The sequence below is a fragment of the Hyla sarda genome, chromosome 10 (assembly GCF_029499605.1).
Source record: "Hyla sarda isolate aHylSar1 chromosome 10, aHylSar1.hap1, whole genome shotgun sequence".
Classification (NCBI taxonomy): domain Eukaryota; kingdom Metazoa; phylum Chordata; class Amphibia; order Anura; family Hylidae; genus Hyla; species Hyla sarda.
Window position 1 is genome coordinate 28,516,057 of NC_079198.1, and position 23,488 is coordinate 28,539,544.

General features: G+C 46.0%; 1 protein-coding gene across 2 annotated transcripts in view; it reads right to left on the reverse strand.

Moving 5' to 3' along the window:
- Positions 1 to 233: 233 nt before the first annotated feature.
- Positions 234 to 23,488, reverse strand: part of LOC130293477 (nucleobindin-1-like) — a 42,385-nt gene continuing 19,130 nt past the window's right edge. For both annotated transcript variants that reach the window (XM_056542202.1, XM_056542203.1), the window contains 11 exons: positions 21,958 to 22,065; positions 19,238 to 19,370; positions 16,601 to 16,704; positions 15,864 to 16,049; positions 12,986 to 13,076; positions 12,771 to 12,829; positions 10,734 to 10,826; positions 9,218 to 9,307; positions 7,076 to 7,246; positions 6,499 to 6,598; positions 234 to 1,301 (listed from right to left, as the gene is read on the reverse strand). In XM_056542202.1, the coding sequence (XP_056398177.1) occupies positions 1,159 to 1,301; positions 6,499 to 6,598; positions 7,076 to 7,246; positions 9,218 to 9,307; positions 10,734 to 10,826; positions 12,771 to 12,829; positions 12,986 to 13,076; positions 15,864 to 16,049; positions 16,601 to 16,704; positions 19,238 to 19,370; positions 21,958 to 22,065 (1,278 nt within the window). In that variant the 3' untranslated portion in view covers positions 234 to 1,158. The remainder of the gene's footprint in view (positions 1,302 to 6,498; positions 6,599 to 7,075; positions 7,247 to 9,217; positions 9,308 to 10,733; positions 10,827 to 12,770; positions 12,830 to 12,985; positions 13,077 to 15,863; positions 16,050 to 16,600; positions 16,705 to 19,237; positions 19,371 to 21,957; positions 22,066 to 23,488) is intronic.

Here is a 23,488-nt window from a genome sequence, read left to right on the forward strand (position 1 = left end):
CCTGTGGTCTCTCATCGCCCAAAGTTATTCCACCTACTCTGGAGGTCGTTGAGACCTGTTAAAAATCAGGATGGGCTGGCTGTGTCACTGGAGTAGAAAGGCAAATAGGAATGTTGCAAATCAAAGATGGGGCTGAAGGCTTTTTTTTTTTTTTTTTTTTTTTTTACAACATCTTTCAGGCAGAGCTAGCCTTTTCCATAAGGAACACATACATTTCATAGTGCAGTCTGAGGAAGGGTCTAATGTTGGCCTGAAACGTGTTGCAACAAATAAGTCTTCAGCACTGTCTACACTACTGATATATATGCACCCATGTACCAAAAAAAAAGGCAGGAGGAATTTTTTGGGGCCTCACCACAAGGGGCTTTATATTAGAAGGCAAGCACTTAAACACTGCTTACCTGGTCACTATACTACGCACTTCACTTCATCTATAGATAGGGGTGCTACTAAAGCGTAAAGCAAGAGCCGACTGGGTACACTAACCACAGCTGGTCAGTGTTCACACTGAGAGCAAAGTAATGTTTAAAGGGGTCCTGGTGCTCCATGGGCTCTAGTACACAGAAGGTCATAGCGGTGGTAGGGGGCAACTATTGTATAACTCTAGGATATTTTGACCCCCAAGGCCCCACAACTTCTGGTGGTGCTGGCACTTTCATGACACAAGTGAATAAATGAAGCAGCACAATTCCATGACTAGCTAGGGATTACTACATCTCCACTAGAGGAGCTGTGTATACATGATATACTTCTGACTAGCAGAGACACAATGTGACTATTAACCAATCCAATGTGTATTATATATATATATATATATATATACACATATACACACACGCATACATTACACACATATATGGATGGCATTCTCTGCCACAAAGAAAACACAAAAGGTGCTTCTTCCAGGTAGGACCTACTTAACCTCCCACAGTCTTTTATTTTATCTTTTTTTGTTTTGTTTTTCTTTTTTAAGTTTGTTTTTTGAAAACAAGAAGCCCGATTCCCAATGTGAGAGATTTACCCAGTGGTCGATTGCACATCCCTTGACTTTGAAATTCAGGAGAACAGAGGGATTCAGAGCGGAGATGCCAAGATGGAAGTGACCAATCCTTGTTTCCCTGCCGCATTCTCCTCCCTTGGGTCTCTGACTCTTTACTGTTAGACATGCTGAACCTGATGCTCCTGGGAAGGTTCGGAATCTCTCTTTTCTTGATGGGCTGCTTCTCCTGGAGGTGCTGCATGGACATCTCCTGGTGGTCCTGGATGGACATCTAATGCCTGGTGGGCTTCCTCTTGTTTCACTGTTAAACAGATTGGACAATGATGACATCTTGGAGGTTGCATATCTATTACGTATCACTCTGAGGCTACACAGTCTACAGTATCTAATGTTAAAGGGCTTGTGCCATCTGGGAAAGTGATCCCGCCACCACTCCATTCATTTTCTATGGTAGCCACAGAAACAGCAAAAGTACAGTGTTCTTTCCAAGATGGCACAACCCCTTTAACTCCAGTCAAAACACCTCTGGTTTAGAAGAATTTTAAATATTTTTATTTCATTTTTATTTATCATTTTGAACTTTAAGAACCACGGATTTAAGGAGTTATTCCCAATAAAAAAATGTATCACCTATCCACAGGTTATTTTTTGGACGCCCCATCACTGGGACCCCTGCAATCACTAGAATAGGAGCCCCCTGTTCTCAGACACTGAGTGATGCAGCAGTGTCTATGCATGACCCCGGCTCTATTAAATCTTTCCTTTACCGTGTTTGTGCAGTGAGAATATTTGAGGGACTTGAGACTTTTTTAGAACTCTGTTGTGCTGTTCCTCTTAATCCTCTTTAATGTTTATAAGTAAACTTACAACTGGTTGTCATTTCCTCCTGTCAAAGTGGTGTGTCCCTACATAGTCTGATGGAGTCAGCAATGGTTGGACTGTGTCAGGGTGCGTCTTTATAGTCTAAATGGTAACACTCCCTTGTTAAGTTATAGATTTTCAGAAAGCATAACAGAGGAACAGGAATGTTCTTAGTAAACGTGCTCCAGAATTGTTAGGCTAAGCCGAAAACAAGCATGTACTAAAACAGACATGACAGTAGAGCCAATAGCTTCTCCTTTAATGGGGGGAGATTTTTTACACTTACCGTAAAATCTTTTTCTCAGAAGCTCCATTGGGGGACACAGGAACCATGGGTATATCTTGCTGCCACTAGGAGGCTGACACTAGGCATACAAAAAAAGAAGTCGGCCCCTCCCAGCAGGGTATACCCCACCTACTGCCTTAGAGACACTCAGTTTTAGTCCCAAAGCAATAGGAGGAACCAAAAAATACAGAGTCCAGAGGGCGCCCAGTCAAAACTACAAACCAACAGACTGACAGGCGACCAAAACTCAGATCACAACTAAAAACACAGGGTGGGAGCTGTGTCCCCCAATGGAGCTTCTGAGAAAAAGATTTTACGGTAAGTGTAAAAAATCTCCTTTTGTCATTCAGCTCCATTGGGGGGACACAGGAGCCGTGGGACATACCAAAGCAGTCCCCGGGGGTGGGAAAACCATGTAACCCAGAATCAAGCGGAAGGCAGAGCCGCCGCTGCCTGCAAAATCTTACGCCCTAAAGAGGCGTCGGCGGATGCTGAAGTGTGCACTTGGTAAAACTTGGTGAACGTGTGCACCAAAGACCAAGTAGCCGCCTTACACACCTGTAGGGCCGAAGCCCTGTTAAAGACCGCCCAACCGAGGAGGCTCGCATCCGTGGTAAGAACCAGCCAGTTCAACGGTAGGAACGTGTGGCCGCTATGAAGGAGGGGGGAGTGTAGCCACCAAAGAAGAGACTGGAGAGTCGAGGCGGGCAGACGGATCCGGTGGTCCAAGGACAGGGGGGATCCGTCCCACAGAGACAGAATAGCCCACTGAAGCCCAAAATCGGACGAACTGAATCCTCTTTTTTGGGCACCACGAAGAGGTTTGAATAGAAACCTCTGAAACAGTCCTAAGGTGGAATGGGCACAATAACACCCTGTTGTAGCAGAGTGCGAATGACAGAATGAAAACCTGCGGCCAGAGCAGGTGAACGAGGAGGCCGGGATCGGGGAAAAAAACGATCCCGCGGAAAAGAAGCGAACTCGATATGGTAACCGTTGGAGATGATGTCCCGAACCCAAGAGTCCTGGACTTGTGCCAACCAGACGTTCCGAACAAGAAGTAAGCGACCGCCCACCTGAGACAGAGTCCCCGGTGGGGGCACCCCTTCAGGTTGAGGGAGGTTTGCGGGTTCCTGATTTAGCGGGAAATCGGTTGGAGCGATTATCCTGCTTCCAGGAGGAGCGAAGTTTGAGGACGGGCCCTGCCTACCCTGCGATGGGCTCGACGTTTCCTGGCGCCCCTGACCCAGGGGGCGAAAGGACTGAAAGGAGGTTGACTTACCAAAACCCCCACGAGCCACAGTGCGGCGAGCCTTGTTCTGGGGAAGCAAAGAACTTTTACCTCCGGTACCCTCAGAGATGATGTCGTCTAGCAGTTTTCCAAAAAGGCGACCGCCAGTAAAGGCCATTGCCGTCAGATTTCTTGGAAGCCGAATCTGCGTTCCAAGCTTTGAGCCACATGAAGCAACGAATGGCGACTAGGTTGCCAGACGCGACAGCCGCACAGCGAGCAGACTCCAACAAAACCTGGCATAAATATTCGCCTGCGTCTGACACCTGACGAGCAATCTCAGCCAGATCATCCGGGAAGGCCCTGGACAACAGACCTTGACGGAGCAGAGAAGCCCACACCGCTAAGGCCTTCGCAACCCAGGTGGAAGAGAAGGCCGGAAGCAGGGAGGATCCCACCGCTTCAAATGCGTATTTGGCTAAATTCTCGACCCGTTTATCCGCGGGATCCTTAAAGGAAGCGGCATCCGCCAACGGTAGAGTGGTGGATTTGGATAAACGGGAGACTGGGGGGTCCACAGATGGTGGAACGGTCCATTTAGCGATAAGGTCTTGAGGGAATGGACACAAAGTCTTTAACCGTTTAGTGCCTTGGAAGCGCTTCTCCGGAAGCTTCCAGGCGGTCTCCAGAAGCACATCAAACTCCTTATGAGGATGGAAAAACTTAGGAGAACGAAGAGTACGGGCAAAGGAAACCTCAGGAGAAGGGTCCGAGGGTCCAGGATCCTGTAGATGTAGAGTGTCCCTGACGGCAGACACTAGGCCATCCACCAAGTCAGACATGGAGGACAGCTCTTCAGAATCCGAATGAAAGTCCTAATTCACCCGGAGATCAAGAACGGTTAGTGGAGGTTCCTGATCTGGGTGACCGGGATCTAGAATGGCGGTTCGGGAACAGCCCCTAGGAGAGCGGTCATGTGACCGGGAACGCCGCCTAGGAGCGGGGGATCTGGAGCGCGAGCGGTGCCTGTTTTCAGGAGAGGAGTCAGGATAAAAAAAAACATGGACGCGTGTGGGAGCGTCGACGGTCCGAAGATGCCGAACTAGCTTCCCGAGGGGGATGTAGGGAAGACTGCCTTAAGGCTGTAGTCACCTCCTTGGAAACCTGCGTCAGGTCTGAGATAGTCTGGGAGAGTGAAGAAACCCAAACCGGGGCCGGTTCAGGGGCCACAGACCCCGAAGGAGCATCTTGGGCAGGGGGAGTAGGGCGGGAGGAAGAGCAGGCAGAACAAGCGGGTACAGCCGAACCCCCCGAAAATTTTACCCTACACCCTGTACAAGCATAGTAAGTGACCAAGGCAGGGACCGCCTGTCTGAGGGAAGGTTCAATGCTGGGGGTAGACATTGCCAAGCACAGCCAATTAGTGACAGAAGAACTGGAATTAGCTCATCCAGGTTCCTGGCTGTTGTCCCCACACCTTCGGATACAGGACGGCCGGCTGGAAAACAGATCTGGAAGACCCACAGGAGCAGCGTGTGAGAAGACCAGCGCTGGAACAGGAGTGATTAGAGGTGGCTCCTGTCACATGACCTGAGGGAGGAGCTACTGTGCGCGCGCTAGCACGGGAGTGGCTGAGACAGCCTGGACCTGATAGGCTGAATCAGCCCTCCCTGTGCCGTCACGAAGATTTGGCACTCACAGAGCGCGGGAAGGGGCGGAGCAACACTCAGCCGGGGCCAGGCCGAAGCCGCGGCCTAAAGTATCGGTCTGGTTCCCGGCCGAACAGACCTACAGTGAAGTCGGTAGCCGTCTCCCTCTGCGGGGACGGCTGCCGGGGAAGCGACGACCGCCCGCGGGGTGGAGCCACACTCGGCCTGGACCAGGCTAAGTTGCTGACAAAGCAGCGGTCTGGTCCCGGTCACACCATGCGCCCTTACATGAAGCCCGCAGCCGTCTCCCAGTGAGGACGGCTGCCGGAATCAGCGGAGACCACCCGCGGGGCGGAGCTAACTTCGGCCGGGACCAGGCCGAAAACGCGGGCTAAGTTAGCGGCCTGGTCCCAGCCGAACACACCGCCCCGACAGAAGAGCCGGCAGCCGCCTCCACTGCGGGAACGGCTGCCGGATAGTTAACTGGATGCTGCAATGCCGTCCGGGGGGCCTGCAGCTGACTCACCATGTGTGAGGAGCTGCAGCCCGCAGAAAACATACAGAGAACAGACTGTCCAAGTAAAGGTCCCCTCACTGTCCTTACCCCACATCATAAGGGCTCCCCCCCCCCAAATAAAGACTTGTCCCCCTTGGGGTAGCCCTAGAGACAGAGAGGGGAGAGGAGTAAGGGGTGTAGGGAAAACTTTCCAGAACATGGAGGTATACTTACCTCCTGAGAAGGTCTGTCCCCAGCAGTCTTCGCCAGACTAAGCCTGCTGCATCATGCCAGGCTTCTTTAAGCGGGGCGAGCAGAGGCAATAGGTGACCCGGACCCAAGGTACAACCTGGTGCTGGCCGGTGGCGAGGAAGGGTTAACAGACCATACAGTATGGAACCGTGCCCTTCAGTCGCATGTGGGGAAACAGGTAGCGCCATGCTCCTGTCGCCCCTACCTAGAAAAAATAAAAAAGAAGAAAAAATCTAAACACTAACTCTAAAAAATAATAAAAAGACCAGGCCTGGAGCAATCCAGGACCGTGTTGCCTCCTATGCCACTAAGCTAAAACTGAGTGTCTCTAAAGCAATAGGTGGGGTATACCCTGCTGGGAGGGGCCGACTTCTTTTTTTGTATGCCTAGTGTCAGCCTCCTAGTGGCAGCAAGATATACCCACGGTTCCTGTGTCCCCCAATGGAGCTGAATGAGAAACAGTATTTTTTTTGTTGCGTGGACCAGAAGTCGCCATGCGGCCCTAACCTGAAGTAAGTGTTGGCCTAACCTTTCAATTCTGCCTGACCATCTAATGTGTATGGGGCTCTCTTGTGTCTTACCTGATGGCAGTTAAAGAAGGTTTAGGCATGTTAGACTTCAGCTAAACGGGCAGATCACTATTGATGATAAGCATCTCTCACTTAGGATAACAGACTGAACTGTTTTTTTCCTGCTGTATTAACTATATAAAACGGTTCCTACCTTGTTCTGGTACTTGAGCCTGGAACTTGAGTTCTCCATTGGGGCCGGCTGCAGGTGCTTCAGCCTGCTGGGATTTCTTCTGCTCCATCTGAATTACAGCCTTGAAAGCAAGAGAATGTTATTTTTCTATATTCAGTGAATTCTTAATTGTACATAATTAACAATATTAAGTGAACTATATTCTAAACATTGCCCCCTGAAAAATCTACAGTATTTTACTGTTTACAAATATTATTAGTCTACATAAAATCCTTTTTACCTTTTCACATCTCAAAAAGGGTTTTAAATATTTAATGTTACACAAACATCAGAAACCAATAAAGCCATACTTTATACAGCACAAAGGCACAATGGATGTGTATTAGGGGCAAATGCACAGGTCAAATATTAGGATTACGCAGCTTTCTGCCCAATGTTCCTTCTAATAAGCAGATTTAGCATAGTGTCTTTGAAGGTCGTAAATTGGAACAGCAAAGATCAAAGCTGAACCCATGAACTTAGTGGGTATTTCATATGCCCTAATAACATGGGCTCTGCCTGGTGATCCATGCCCTATAACACATGCCGCAATGCTTACCTGATGATATTCCTTCTTCTGAGCATCCAGCTCCATCTGCCTCTGCTGAAGGATGTCATTCTCTTTACGTAGTTCGTCTGCGCGCTGATTTAAGGCGGTTTCCTGGGCAACCAGTTCCTGCTCAAATTTGCGTAGCTCCTCTTCTGTGTATATCTGGGATTCATCCACAGTCTAAAAAACAACAAGAAGAAGACGGCCAATAAAATGATCCTAGGTAGTGTAGGAATGCTCTAATATGAATCCTGTTTTTACGCAGTGCACTTGATGGTATACCTGACAGGTTCTGTGTGCCAATACGATTACAACAATCCCTATATTTACAAAGTTTTGGTATTTTATTTATTTATTTATAAGTCAAATAATGTAAAAAAAATTATCTTTACAAAATAAGCAGAGTGCTGAAAACTGACCTTTTTTGACCCCTATAACTTTTTTATTTGTGCATCTACAGGGCTTTCTGACAGCACAATGTTTTGCTCGGTGATCTGTAATTCACTTTTTGATCTCCTATTAGTTTTTTGATGTATGACGCAACCTCCAAAAATCTGAAATTCTGGTGTACAGGATTAAAGAAATGGCCAGACAATTCAGCGATACTAAATATGTCAATTGTTTTTTCCTGTTCTCATTTTGCAGTTTTTTTTTTCTAAAATAGGAATACATGTTTATTAGGAGGATGGAGAATATCTATATCACTTGTCAAAAAAAGAGGATTGCAGCAGCACACATTGGTCAAAAAAATGGAGGCTCTTAGCGCACTTTTTGATCAAAACGTGTCCCCCATCCACCACGGGGAGGTGGCCTCATTTAGGATGGGAGCCTAGCACAAATTCTGAGCCTAACACTCAACTATCCACTCACCTCTGCTGGGCATATAGCCTCTGACTGGGTGACATGCTGGATCCATTTAAAACTCCACCTGTGAGAAAGGGGGAGGGGTGCACAGCTAAAGAGGGTGGTGGATGGGGGACACGTTTTGATCAAAAAGTGCGCTAAGAGCCTCAAGTTTTTTGACCAATGTGTGCTGCTGCAATCCTCTTTTTTTGTATACTCTGATGCCATGGCAGTGTGCACCCGTGTATTAGGCTGTTGTGCCGGCTATCTTTCTTTTTTTCTTGTGTGTACAATTCAGGGGGAAATGGCACCCTCTTTAGCTGTGCACCCCTCCCCCTTTCTCACAGGTGGAGTTTTAAATGGATCCAGCATGTCACCCAGTCAGAGGCTATATGCCCAGCAGAGGTGAGTGGATAGTTGAGTGTTAGGCTCAGAATTTGTGCTAGGTTCCCATCCTAAATGAGGCCACCTCCCCGTGGTGGATGGGGGACACGTTTTGATCAAAAAGTGCGCTAAGAACCTCAATTTTTTTGACCAATGTGTGCTGCTGCAATCCTCTTTTTTTGTATACTCTGATGCCATGGCAGTGTGCACCCGTGTATTAGGCTGTTGTGCCGGCTATCTTTCTTTTTTCTTGTATATCACTTGTCAATGTGTTTCGAGTTGCTATGTGCTACTATCTGTTACTATGTGCAAGAATTTATGAATAAACTAATTCAAGTATGGAGAAGCGCCAGAACTGCAAATTATTTGCCCAATGTAGGAGATCGGGTGTTCCAGATGTTGTGCTCTTAGCATAGCTGCTTTCTACTAATTTATTCCTGATATCACGAGCTAACACACTAGGATCGCGCGCTGGTCTTTTTCTCTCTTTTTCTCCTAACTCTGCAGTATTTTAAGTTTATGCCTTCAATGGCCCAGATTTATCCATCGGCCCGAAATCAAAACTGTTTGCCCACAGCAACTAACCCCAGCTCAGCTTTCTTTTGTATCTCATTAAGAAATGAAAGCTGAGCTGTGATTGGTTGCTATGGAAAAAACAGACAAGATTTCAGGCAGATTAATAAATCTGGGCTAATAGGTGACCAGTGGGGGTCCATCACAAGCATGAAAGGCCCGAGACCATTTCGGGTTTTACCAGAAGCATCATCACTCTCTTCGGCATGTTATGTCTGGTATTGCATCTTAGCACTATTTGTGTAATCAACAAGGGTCCTAGTGGTCAGACACCCAGTAGGACACCGCATTTGAGTATCCTAAGGATGTTCTAATGACAGAACATTAAGAATACAGATTTAGACTCCTTACCTCCCATCCACCAGCTTCATTAAACTCCCTCCTCTCTGTAGACTTCAAGAACTCTTCCAGCGTCACCAGACGATCATGATTTGCGTCCACCTAAAAACGAACAAGAACTTAGAATGGATACAAATCACTATCTTGCTAAAATTCATATGAAGACAAGGCTGATACTGAAAACAAGTGGGTTACAAAATAAAAACACTCTGCCCTATTAAGATGCACACTATGGAATTTCTAAGCTCAGAAATGTTCCTATCAATGGGATTCTGCTGCACAGTGCACGTGTGGGACTTTTAGCGGCAGAGCTTTTCATTCCTGAGGGTTATCCAGAAATAGAAGAACAGAACTAACTTCTTCTGAAATCAACACCACACCTATCCTCTACATTAAATGGATGAATGGAACTGAGCTGCAATATCACACACAACCTGAGGACAGATGTGTACTGTTTTTAAAAGAAATTAGCTCTGTTATTCTAACCCTGGATAACTGATTTAATCTGCCGAAAGAATGTTCACGGTTTCAGTGGAATAAGGTGCAGAACAGTCTATAGAGACCGGCAATGTCTGCACGGTCCTTGCACAGACTTATTCAGTTGGCGCCAGCTGCCTTTGGAATCTCTGCTCAGATACCCTGTAAAGTGCATAGAGTTTTATACTGCAGCTCTTTATAAGAGTAATCCACCTAAATAAGGGGGGGAGATTAGGTCTATTATAACTTAGTTTGATTGTATTGGATTGGATTGGTTCTTCGGTAACATAATTGTTCAATTTGTGTGCAAAATGGAGAATTTAAATTATAAAAAAAAAGAAAGAGAAAAATGGTACACAGCTAGTCCTGCTCTCAGATGAGAAGTGGATACAATTGTATCCAGTAAAGGCAATTCCTTTTTGGCCTTAAAGGGGTACTCCGGTGAAAAACTTTTTGTTTTAAATCAACTGGTGACAGAAAGTTAAACAGATTTGTAAATGACTTCTATTAAAAAAATCTTAATCCTTCCTGTACTTATTAGCTGCTGAATACTACAGTGGAAATTCTTTTTCGTTTGAAACACAGTGCTCTCTGCTGACATCTCTGTCCATTTTAGGAACTGTCCTGGGTAAAAGGAAATCCCCATAGCAAACATATGCTGTTCTGGACAGTTCATAAAATGGACAGAGGTGTCAGCAGAGAGCACTGTGCTCATGATGTCAACAGACAGTTCTGTGTTTCAAAAAGAAAAGAATTTCCGCTGTAGTATTCAGCAGCTAATAAGTACAGGAAGGATTAAGATTTTTTAATAGAAGTAATTTACAAATCTGTTTAATCTGTTTAAATCTGTTCTGGCACCAGTTCATTTAAAAAAAAAAAAAAAAGTTTTTCACCGGAGTACCCCTTTAATACACCAGGAGCAGCACAAGTCTCTCTACAATATCATTCTAAAATCCAAGCTGTTTACCTCACAGAGCATTGCATAAACTGACAGACAGTCCAGTATAATGAGCCCCCCATCCCTATATTGGTATATTAAAAACCATCATACATTTTTCATAACATGTTCTCTCATACGCAGCCTCTCTTCCTCCATCTCCACCATGTCATCTTCTTCATTCTTCGGGTCATAAACTTTCTCCAGCTAAAAGCAGAGTGCACAATATATCATTCACATGGCTTTTAAAGTCACAATATTACATCATATACTAGAAAAAAAAAATATATACAACAGGGACTCATGGGGGTGCTTTTCAGGATCATGACCTAGTTCTGTACTGATCTACACTGTTCAGCCATTACAGTAAAGCCACTGACAGGTGAGGTGAATAACATTGATCATCTGGCGACAATGGCTCCTGTTAATGTGTTAAAGCTACAAGAGAACAGTCGGATTATGTGTTGTAAGATGGAAAAAAAATGTAAAGATCTGAGTATTGCTGTTATGGCTAGACAACTGGGTCAGAATATCTATTAAAGGGGTACTCCGGCGCTTAGACATCTTATCCCCTATCCAAAGGATAGGGGATAAGATGCCTGATTGCGGGGGTCCTGCCCCTGGGGACCCCCGTGATCTTGCACGCTGTACCCCGTTAAAATCAGTCCCTGGAGAGTGTTCGCTCCGGGTTTGATTACTGTCGATCACGGGGCATGAGCATTGTGACGTCACGGCTCCGCCCCCCCAATACCAGCCTATGGGAGGGGGCGTGACCGCTGTCACGCCGCCTCCCATAGGCTTGCATTGAGGGGGCGGAGCCGTGACATTACAATGCACTGGCCCCATGATTGACAGTAATCAGACCTGAAGCGAACACTCTCCGGGGACTGATTTTAACGGGGTACGGCGTGCAAGATCACAGGGGTCCGCAGCGGCAGGTCCCCCGCACTCAGGCATCTTGTCCCCTATCCTTTGGATAGGGGATAAGATTTCTAAGCACCGGAGTACCCTTTTAAGCAGCAGGTCTTGTAGGGTGTTCCCGGTATGCAGTGGTTAGCATTTAAAGTGGTCCTAAAAATACAACCAGTAAACCAGTGATTGGGTTACCGATGCCCAAAGCTCATTGATGCATGCGGGAAGTGGAGGCTAGTCCATATAGTATGATCCCACAGAAGAGCTACTGTAGCACACATTGCCAAAAAAGTTACTGGTGGCTATGACCATACAATGGCAGAACACACTGACCCGTCAAATGAATCATGTTTTCTTTTAAATCATGTGGCTTGACAGGTGCATCTGTATCACTTACCAGGTAAAGAGATGGTACCCCTATAGGAAGATGTGGATGTTACTTTGACACATACCACCCACCTAAACATTGCACAGCCTAAGTCCACCCTTCACAGCAGCGGAATTCTCCAACATGGGATCCTCTGCATCGTCGGCGCTCTCCATTGTCGTCATCACGTCGCTGTGCACGCCGTCCGGTCATCCAATAGGAGCGGCGTGCGCAGTGACGTGATGGCGGCGACGGAGAGTGAAGATGCCGGGGAAGCAGAGGCCTTGCTGGAGCGTCGGGAACACCCCGGGGACGCGGCGACAGCGATGAAAGGCGACATCCAGGGCAGCGGTGACGAGCGGTGACGGTCCGGAGCGGCAGGGACAGGTGAGTACAACTTCCTCTACCTGTGGTCTTCAACCTGCGGACCTCCAGATGTTGCAAAACTACAACTCCCAGCATGCCCGGACAGCCAACGGCTGTCCGGGCATGCTGGGTGTTGTAGTTTTGCAACATCTGAAGGTCCGCAGGTTGTAGACCACTGTCCTATACTTTACATTGCACTGATCCCTCAACATACAATGGTTTCAACAAACGATGGTCCATTTGGAACGGATTACCATCATATGTTGAGGGACCACTGTACTATAATTGCATTGTAAAGGGATTGTGTAAGATTCTTAAAAGAAAACCCTTCTGTTCATAGGATGTGTCTGGTGCTACAGGTAATGCCACATGCCTTAAATCTATAATTATAGATAAACCTGTGGACAATTTAAAATGTATCCAATAATTTCAGCAAGGGTGTGTATATATATATATATATATATATATATATATATATATATAAAATATACAGCAAGTCAGTCTACCTCCTTAGTAAACAGTGCCTCCAGCTCCTGCTCATCCAGGACTCCATCTCCATTGGTATCTAAAAGACAGAAAGATTATCAGAACAAAAAATCTGACATGCTGATGAGGAATTTGCCACATATTCAGTCCACACACTAACAACCATTGACTAGAAGCAACTGCATAAGAAGAGATACACATCAGCTTCTTCATATATGAATTGGACTAGATTTACCATGTAATTTGAAGAAAGTTTTTGGGTTAAAGTCATTGGGGTCAAGTCCATCAGTCTCCTCCCAGACTTCTTTTAGTTGATCTTTACTTCCCTAGTGATAAAGAGGGATTGGATTACACACAGCATTACTTCAAAGTGCCCATTATTTACAGTCCCCATACAGACTTAAAGGGGTATTCCAGGCAAAAACTTTTTTTTTTATATATATCAACTGGCTACGGAAAGTTAAACAGATTTGTAAATTACTTCTATTAAAAAAATCTTAATCCTTCCAATAGTTATTAGCTTCTGAAGTTTTCTGTCTAACTGCTCAATGATGATGTCACGTCCCAGGAGCTGTGCATGATGGGAGAATATCCCCATAGGAACTGCACAGCTCCCGGGACGTGAGTCATCAGAGAGCAGTTAGACAGAAAACAACAACTCAACTTCAGAAGCTAATAACTATTGCAAGGATTAAGATTTTTTAATCGAAATCATTTACAAATCTGTTTAACTTTCCGGAGCCAGTCGATATATAAAAAAAAGTTTTGGCCTGGAATACCCCTTTAACCCACCACTTTAAGCAGGACAAGGTGATGATCTGGTGTGTATGGGAGGGTCCACGCAGAGGTCAGGGGAAAGAAGGATCAGACATTTTAGAGTTCAACGCAAGATCCTTTGCTCTTAAAAGGGGTGCTCAACTGGAAAACATTTTTTTTTCTAAATCAACTGGTGCCAGAAAGTCAAAACAGACTTGTAAATTACTTCTATTTAAAAATCTTAATCCTTCCAGTACTTATCAGCTGCTGTATGCTCCACAGGAAGTTCTTTTATTTTTGAATTTCTTTTCTGTCTGACACCTCTGTCAATGTCAGGAACTGTGCAGAGAAAGAGAGGTTTTCTATGGGGATTTTCTTCTACTTTGGACAGTTCCTAAAATGGACAGAGGTGTCAGCAGAGAGCACTGTGGTCAGACAAAGGAAATTCAAAAAGAAAAGAACTTCCCGTGGATCATACAGCAGCTGATAAGCACTGGAAGGATTAAGATTTTTAAAACAGAAGTAATTTACACATCTGTTTAAAAGGAGAACTCCGGAATATAAAAATTGTCGCCCATACTGCCGGCAGTAAAAAAAAATAAAGATGTACATACCTTCCTCCGCTCCCCCGGGGCCTCCGGTAACAGGCTCCGGTCTCTGCCACGATCCACTTCCTGGTTGCCGGTGGTCGGATGAATCATACTGCACTCAGCCAATCACCAGCCGCAGAGAAGTCAGACTCGGCCAGTGATAGGCTGGCCAGCGAATGCTTCAGGACACAAAATTCTTCACTACTCCTGCAGCCGAAAACGTCACACTGCCGCTCAGCCTATCGCCGGCTGAGTCGGGACTTCACTGCGGCCGGTGATTGGCTGAGTGCAGTAAGACTCTCCGACCGCCGGCAACCAGGAAGAGGATCACGGCGGAGGTCGGAGCCGGTTACCGAAGGCCCCGGGGGAGTGGAGGAAGGTATGTACATCTTTATTTTTTTACTGCCGGCACTATGGGGGACAATTTTTATGTTCTGGAGTTCTGCTTTAACTTTCTGGCACCAGTTGATTTAGAAAAAAAATGTTTTCCAGTGGAGTACCCCTTTAAGGTAGATAAGCAGTTGCCATAGGAGTCAGGAAGAGGTGTTTGCTGAATGCTATCTACAGTGAACGGCCATCTTAAGGGTAGGATCACATCTACCCTGTACTTCGGTTAGCGTACACACAGGGCTACCTCGCAGCAGCCCTGTGTGTTCAGCGAGGTTTGGAGGCGGAGCCAAATGTCAAATTTACATCAGCACGTGGCCCTGCCTCCAAACCTCACTGAACTGCTGCCGGGTAGCCCTGTGTGTCAGCTAACAGAAGAATATGCAGCCTACTTACCCCTGTGCAGCAGATTTAGCTCAGCATGAAATATGCTGCGTATATGTTGTGTGTGACCCTACTCTTGTTTCTGAGGATCAGAAGCTTATGATGTCACACAAACAGGAGATATTTTGTTAGTGTCAGAACAACCAGAGCTCCTGCATCTGGGTCACATCCCTACTGTGCCAAAAAACATCCCTGACATAGAATCCGTTTAGAGAACAAAGGATGCCTCCAGGGATGACTGGAATGGCAGCTCACTCCTAGTTAAATCAATGGGACAGAGTTGCAATACTAGACACAGGTCAAGTCAAAATGATACTATATCTGAGGGGGAAAACAAATGAAATTTATTTATTTTTTATTCTGAAAAAAGCCCGAATATAAGCCAGGGGGGGCCTCTTCTCCGCGCTTCGCGCCCGGAATAATGACGTTGCCTTGACGATAACGCACAGGGACTTTCATGAGCAAAGTCCCTGTGCGTCGTCGTCAAGGCAGCGTCATTATTCCGGGGCCGGGCCCGAAGCGCGGAGAAGAGGCACCCGCGCAGAAGAGGCACCCCCGGTGAAGATGGACAGCCTGGAATGACTATCCCTCCCCACCGGACGGTCCCTGCAGCACACCCTAACGTCCCGCCGTGCGGAGGGGAGTACAAAACTAAAAGGGGGGGGGGGTCTGGATGATGACGAAGGCCCGGACAGCAGTCTTCAACCTGCGGACCTCCAGATGTTTCAAAACTACAACTCCCAGCATGCCCGGACAGCCGATGGCTGTCCGGGCTTGCTGGGAGTTGTAGTTTTGAAACATCTGGAGGTTCGCAGGTTGAAGACCACTGAGGGCGGAGAGTTCACTCGAGTATAAGCCGAGGGGGGTGTTTTCAGCACGAAAAATCGTGCTGAAAAACTCGGCTTATACTCGAGTATATACGGTAGATAACTTTTATAAACCACAGATACACGTTTATATAGTTACATGCCAATGCTGAGCTCTAAATGCACTTACTGGTACGTTAACTTTAGGATGCTCCCTGTGCTTTTTCTTCATCTCTTCATAGTGTGCTTCCTCCTTTCTCCGTTTATCCTCATCCAGAGACTTAAGATATTCCCGTCTCTCGTGTTCCTTCAACATTTCATAACGCTTGAACTCTTCATGGCGAGCGGCATCGTAGTTCTCCAGATCCTTGGTGGCCTAAACAAAGCAGGAAAGGCTTGTGTCATAATCTATCTTCAGTGCAACAGCAGTCAAAGCCCTCTTCATGCAAAGCTAACGGTTCCATAGAGGTTAAAGGGGTACTCCGGTGGAATTTATTATTTTTTTCAAATCAAACGGTACCAGAAAGTTATACAAGTTTGTAAATTCCTTCCATTTCTGTGTCAGGAACTGTCCGGAGCAGAAGCAAATTCCCACAGCAATTCTCTACTGATTTGGACAGTTCCTGACACGGACAGAGGTGTCAGCAGAGAGCATTGTGGTCAGACTGGAAATAACTACATAACTTCCTGGGGAGCATACAGCAGCTGATAAGTAAATTACTGGAAGGATTAAGATTTTTTAAATAAAAGTAATTTACTAATCTGTATAACTTTCTGCCACGAGTTGATTTTAAAAATGTTTTCTCCACCGGAGTACCCCTTTTAAAAACACAGACCACATTTACCAAGATGAGCCTAAATGGCTTAGTAATTGTGGGTCAATAAGTTTTCTTTATATAGGTTCAAAACATCACATATATTACTTACAGCCTGAATGAGCAGCTCTAAATCCCTGGCCTCAAATGTATGTTGGTTCTGAGGGTCCAAATGCTCAAACTGTTTTAGCAAAGCAAGGTGGTCAATCTGTACATCTGAGAAAGGGAAATTTTGTTTAGTGCCGAAAAACACAAAATAAGAGTCTTAGATAAAAATTTGAATACCGTATAGACTCGAGTATAAGCCGACCCGAATATAAGCCGAGGCCCCTAATTTCACCCCAAAAACCCAGGAAAAGTTATTGACTCGACTACAAGCCTAGGGTGGGAAATACATCATCCCCCCATGTCATCATCCAGACCCCCGTCATTAACACCCCCTCATCATCACTCCGTCATCACCGCCTGTCAATCCCTCAGTGGTCTTCAACCTGCGGACCTCCAGATGTTGCAAAACTACAACTCCCAGCATGCCCGGACAGCCATCGGCTGTCCGGGCATGCTGGGAGTTGTAGTTTTGAAACATCTGGAGGTCCGCAGGTTGAAGACCACTGAGGCCTTCGTCATCATCCAAACCCCCCTTTTAGTTTTCTACTCACCTCCCCTCGGTGGGAAGGAAGGGTGAGCTGGTCCGGGCCATCTATGCTGCAGTGACCGTCCGGTGGGGAGGGTTAGTCGTTCTGGGCTGTCCATTTTCACCGGGAGGCCCTCTTCTCCGCTCCGGGCAGCCCCGGGCTAGTGACGTTGCCTTGACGATGACGCACAGGGACGTAGAGGGGAGTAGAAAAATAAAGGGGGGTCTGGATGATGACGAAGGCCACAGTGGTCTTCAACCTGCGGACCTCCAGATTTTATAAAACTACAACTCCCAGCATGCCCGGATAGCCGATGGCTGTCCGGGCATGCTGGGAGTTGTAGTTTTGCAACATCTGGAGGTCCGCAGGTTGAAGACCACTGAGAAGGGATTGACAGGCGAAGAGTTCACTCAAGTATAAGCCGAGGGGGGGCGTTTTCAGGCCGAAAAATGGTGCTGAAAAACTCGGCTTATACTTATGCTTTTCTATCTATAACTGCTATGCAGAGCTATGTGTTTTTAAGGTAACAGACTACAATTCAACTGTGTAGTCTGATGCTACAGTCAGAATCCTTTCCATTTTCTACTTTTCACTAGTTGACATTTAGTAGGTTAGCAAGATGTAAGGGACAGAAAGGAAGGAGGACCATGACAGATGGATCAGACAACTAAAGGTTCCTCTAAAGATTATTTCTATAAAGACCTAAAGGGGTTATCCAGGAATAGAAAAACAAAGCTAATTTCTTTCAAAAACAGCTCCCAGTCTGTCTCCAAGTTGGGAGTGGTATTACAACTTCACTTCAATGGAACTGAGCTGCAGAACCACACCCAAACTGGAGACAGACGTGGAGCTGTTTTTTTTTATTTTTTTTATTTTTTTAAAGAAAGTAGCTCTGTTTTTCTATTCCTGGATAATCCCTTTAAGGCTTCTTTCACACTGCCATTGCAAACTGTCGAGAACTAACGAAAACTTTTTTTTTTTTTTTTTTTGAGTATGACAACCATCATTTTGACGGGGCGCAATGGGCAACAGGCATCCCGATGAGCCCCATTATCGTCAATGGGGTCCATTGGGCACCGCTGCTTTTCAGTGGGAGAAAAAGATGGCGCAAGCTCTGTGACAACGGTAGTGTGAAAGGGGCCTAAGACAATGTTTCCAAACAGTATGTTTCCAGCTGTTGCAAAACTACAACTACAGCTGGAGGCACACTGTTTGAAAACCACGGACTTGGGGTAAACACACACACTAGACCAATAGATTTGATGCAGATTTTGTGTGGAAACTCACATGGCAAATGCACAGCCAATTACAGTACCAGCAAAGTAAATGATTAAAAAAAATATCTGTAACACGTTCATCTATACAGTGACCCCCCCCCCCCCCCCCGATCTACGATGGCCCCGACATATGATGAAATCGACATACGATGCTTTTTTATGTCGGGGCCATCGCATTAAGTGCTATCCGGCAGCGCAAAATGCTTAAGCTGCTGCCGGATAGCAGCTTAATGTTCCCCGTGTGGTGTGGTAAGTATTACTTACCCCTCCACGATGCTCCGGGGTGCCCTGCGGGTCCAGCGCTGGTCTTCCGGTGTCTTCTCGGCCCTCTCCGATGACGTCAATACGCTGCTGCGCACGTCATCCAATAGGAATGGCGTACGCAGCGGCGTAATGACGTCGCTACGCAGGCCCAGTAAGGCCTTGCGGAAGACAGAAGAGGACCGGAGAAGACAGAAGAGGACCGGAGAAGACAGAAGAGGACCGGAGAAGACAGCGGAGGACCGGAGAAGACCAGGAGAGCCCAGCGGAGGCCCGGGGACACCATCGGGTGCGGTGGGGACACCATCGCGAGCGGCGGGGACAGGCGAGTACAGCTTCCTATACTTTACATTGCACAGATCCCTCAACATACGATGGATTCGACAAACGATGGCTCGTTTGGAACAAATTACCATCGTATGTTGAGGGACCACTGTACTGCAGATTTCTCATTGAAGTCAACGGGGAAGGTAAAATCTTCAGAGATTTAGTCTGCATTTACGCTTACATGTCTATATAGGAGTTGTAGGCAGAACATCAAGTCTATTCTTCTCATTCACTCTCCTCCTCACTTACTTTCCTCCATGGTTGCGTCCATCTTTGCCTTGAGTAGCATTCGCAGCCTGGACACCTCCTGCCTCTTCAGCTCATCTAACTTTGTTCTTACATGATGGCTCACGAAATCGAGCTCCTTGCTGAGCTTACCACTCTGAAAATGGAGGGGAAAAAAACACACACACAATAGGTAACTGTATCTAAATAGATATACAACCAATTCACGCACATCCTTGCATTTTTTGGATGTACAGTTTTGTTTACCAGGAGATAAGCAATGCCAGGTGGTGTGTTCGACTCCACCATCTTTTACCAGATATTAATGTTATGTCTAAAGCTGGGGAAATGGATAGATCAGCTCACCAACTAGAAGTCCCGTCCACAGCGTGGCAACAAAAACATCCAAGACAAAGAGAGTATGCCAGCATGGAAATGATCAAAGTCCCTTTTCATTGAGAATAAAATCAGCAACACAGGTAGGTGAACAAGATAATGACGTCATCATCTTGTTCACCTACCTGTGTTGCTGATTTTATTCTCAATAAATGGGACTTTGATCATTTCCACGCTGGCGTACTCTATGTCTAAAGCTGGTTATATCCTTCATTGGCTGACAGCCACCTCTCTGTACACCCCTATACACCTGCACGCTCATGCAAACATGCATTCAGAATAGAAAGAGGGGAGTAAACTGCTGCCGAACACCTCCCTATTGACAGCTTATGCCCCTTAAAAGGGGAACTCTGGCTTTGGCGGCGGGTGTGTGTGTTTTTTTTAATTTATATATATTTTTTTTAAACATGGCCATTGTGTGGGATATGAAAAATAAACTTCCACTTACCTTCAGTGTTCCCATGGTGCCTCCGGTGTCCTTCTCAGCGATAGTCTTCCTGAGCTGCAGCTTGACTGTCGTTTACTGAGGCACCTGGGCCCAATGTGTCATACTGCAGCTCAGCGAACGTGGGACATCGCTGTGGCCAACAATGCATTGAGCTGCAGTATGACACTTTGGGTCCGGGTGCTTTCGTAGACGACAGTCAAGCTGCAGCTCAGGAAGACTATGGCTGAGGGGGACCAGAGCAGGACACCGGAAGCACTGCAAGGGTGATGGAGGTAAGTAGATGTTGATTTAATTTATTTTATAATATCCCACACAATGGCCATAGTTAGAAAAAAATGTTTTCCTTTAAATGGGCATTCTTTTGCTATTGCATTCCTTATGGTAAATAAAAAATATTTCTAATATACTTTGTTTTAAAAAAAAAAGTTCATAATAAGTTTTCTATGTTTTATTTGTGCTTAAAAAAGCTCAAGAGCACATTTTCCCCCCATCTCGTACACAGACTTTGGACCAAAGTTCAAACACAGGAAGTGCAGCCTGGAGTGCTGAGGGGTGTGTGTCCAACCAACAGCATATGGAGGTTAAGTGTGAGAGAAGCTATGATTGGATGAGGCTGGACACACCCCCTCAGCACTCCAGTCTGCACTTCCTGTGTTTGGACTTCGGTCCAAAGTTTGTGTACGAGATGGGGGGAAAATGTGCTCTTGAGCTTTTTTTTTTTAAGCAAAAATAAAAACATAGAAAAAAAAATTAAAAGTATTTCAGAAATATTTTTTATTGATTAAAAGGAGTGCAATAGCAAAAATTTGTTTTAATGAGAGTGCCCATTTAAGAACAAAATGAGTAAGCATGTTGAAATATCACTTCCCGATCCTCTCCCGCAGCAGTATTAGGCTGGGTTCACACTACGTTTTTGCCATACTGTTTTCAATCCGTTTTTCTAAAGAAAAACCGTATGGCAAAAAAACGGATGGAACAGTATGGAAAAAAGTAAACCGTTTTTTTCTAGAAAAAAAACCCATACGTTTTTGAAAATTTTGTCCATTTTTAATGGGAGGGGTCTTGGGTGGGGACTTTAGGATTCAAATGCGCATGTGCAAAGTAAAAACGTATACGTTTTTCCCGTATGGAACCGTATACATGTGTGTTTCCCATTGACGTCCATGTTAAAAAAAAAAACGTATGCGGTTGCAGTACGGTTTTTAAACGGGAGTCAAAACCGTGGTTGACCCCAATTTTGTCTCCGGTTTAAAAACCGTACTGCAACCGCATACGTTTTTTTTTTAACATGGACGTCAATGGGAAACGCACATGTGTACGGTTCCATACGGGAAAAATGTATACGTTTTTACTTTGCACATGCGCATTTGAATCCTAAAGTCCCCACCCAAGACCCCTCCCATTAAAAATGGACAAAATTTTCAAAAACTTATGGGTTTTTTTTTCTATAAAAACTGACGGAACTGTATGCACTTTTAAAAACAGTATACTGTTTAAAAACGCATACGGTTCACTTTTTTCCATACTGTTCCATCCGTTTTTTTGCCATACGGTTTTCTTTAGAAAAACGGATTGAAAACGGTATGGCAAAAACGTAGTGTGAACCCAGCCTTACACATTAGATGGCAGGCTGCTCATCAGTGTGTGATACCATGAACACAGATTAAGAGGAAACAAATATTTTTCCAGGGCCGCTCTTATCTTCACTACACCAATAGACTATGATACGCTGCGCCACAATCCCTTATCTTCAGAAAATTATGATGTTTCTATGTAAAAGAGATGTACTTTGCTCTTCCATGTAGCCAAAATCAACACCGAGAAAAGCAAACACGTTGCGGCCCGATAAGCTGTAGGCGCACATGCCTGACTAGTCCGTCACTCAGTCACATGGACTTACCTTGATGTCTTCTGCATTGGCGGCCTGCAGCTTCTCACGGAAATGGTTGTCTGTTTCCAACACGTCAATTACCTCTCGTAGGTAGCGATCATAATACAGGCCTGTATCCTTTGATAGAAATGTAACATGAGATGATCAAAGACAGAAAAAATTCCAAGATTATATTAGATCAGTGTTTCCCAACCAGGGTGTCTCCAGATGTTGCAAAACTACAACTCCCAGCATGCCTGGACAGCCAAAGGCTGTCCAGGCATGCTGGGAGTTGTAGTTTTGCAACACCTGGAGGCACACTGGTTGGGAAACACTATTACCGTATTTTTCGCCGTATAAGACGCACTTTTTCTTCCCCAAAACTGGGGGGGGGGGGGGGGAAGTTGGTGCGTCTTATACGGCGAATACACATTAAAACCCTGTCCTATCGAGGCGGTCCCTGTGGTCATCAACGGCCGGGACCCGTGGCTAATACAGGACATCACCGATCGCGGTGATGCCCTGTATTAACCCTTCAGATGCGGCGATCAAAGCTGACTGCCGTATCTGAAGGGAAAGTGACACTAACCTGGCTGCACTGGGAGGGACCTTCCCTGCCTCCTCGGTGTCTGCTCCGTGCCGGGATCCCCTGCATGAACGGCGCTCTCCTTCGTCGTCGTCGCGCACACCGTCCCGTCGTTAAATAGGAGCGGCGTGCGTAGCGACGTGATGGAAGCGACGGACAGCGAGGATACCGGGCAGCAGAGACGTTCCAGAGCAACGGGGACACCCCGGGGACGCGGCAACAGCGATGGAGGGCGACATCTAGGGAAGCGGTGACGAGCGGCAACGGTCCAGAGCAGCGGGGACATGTGAGTACTACCTCCTATACCAGTGGTCTTCAACCTGCGGACCTCCAGATGTTACAAAACTACAACTCCCAGCATGCCCGGACAGCCAACGGCTGTCCGGGCATGCTGGGAGTTGTAGTTTTGCAACATCTGGAGGTCCGCTGGTTGAAGATCACTGTCCTATACTTTACATTGTATTCTAGATTGTCCTCCTTTAAAATTGGGTGCGTTTTATATGCCGGAGCGTCCTATATGGCGAAAAATACAGTAGATCATGAAATAGGACTGATACAGTAACCAGAACATAGGGGCTCTAAGAGCTATATAGCTGCAAAAAAAACAGCTTGTGAGGCTGCGATCCAACTGAAAAGGACATTTGGGACGGGCAACAGCAGGGGCTCTCTGAACCAATCAGCACTGCTGAGAACACTTCCAGAGATGTTCATTGGCCGACAGGAGGAGTTGACTGTACTTCTCTCCGATCCTTTTCAGAATAGAGTCTTAGAAACGTTACACCCAGGAGCAGGTTCAAGTCATAAGACAAGTGGGAAACATGAAACAAAAAGTCCTAAGTCCTAAGTAGTTCCTCTTAAAGGGGTACTCCGGTGGAAAACTTCTTTTTAATTTTTTTTTAAATCAACTGGTGCCAGAAAGTTAAACAGATTTGTAAATTACTTCTATTAAAAAAATCTTAATCCTTCCAGTACTTA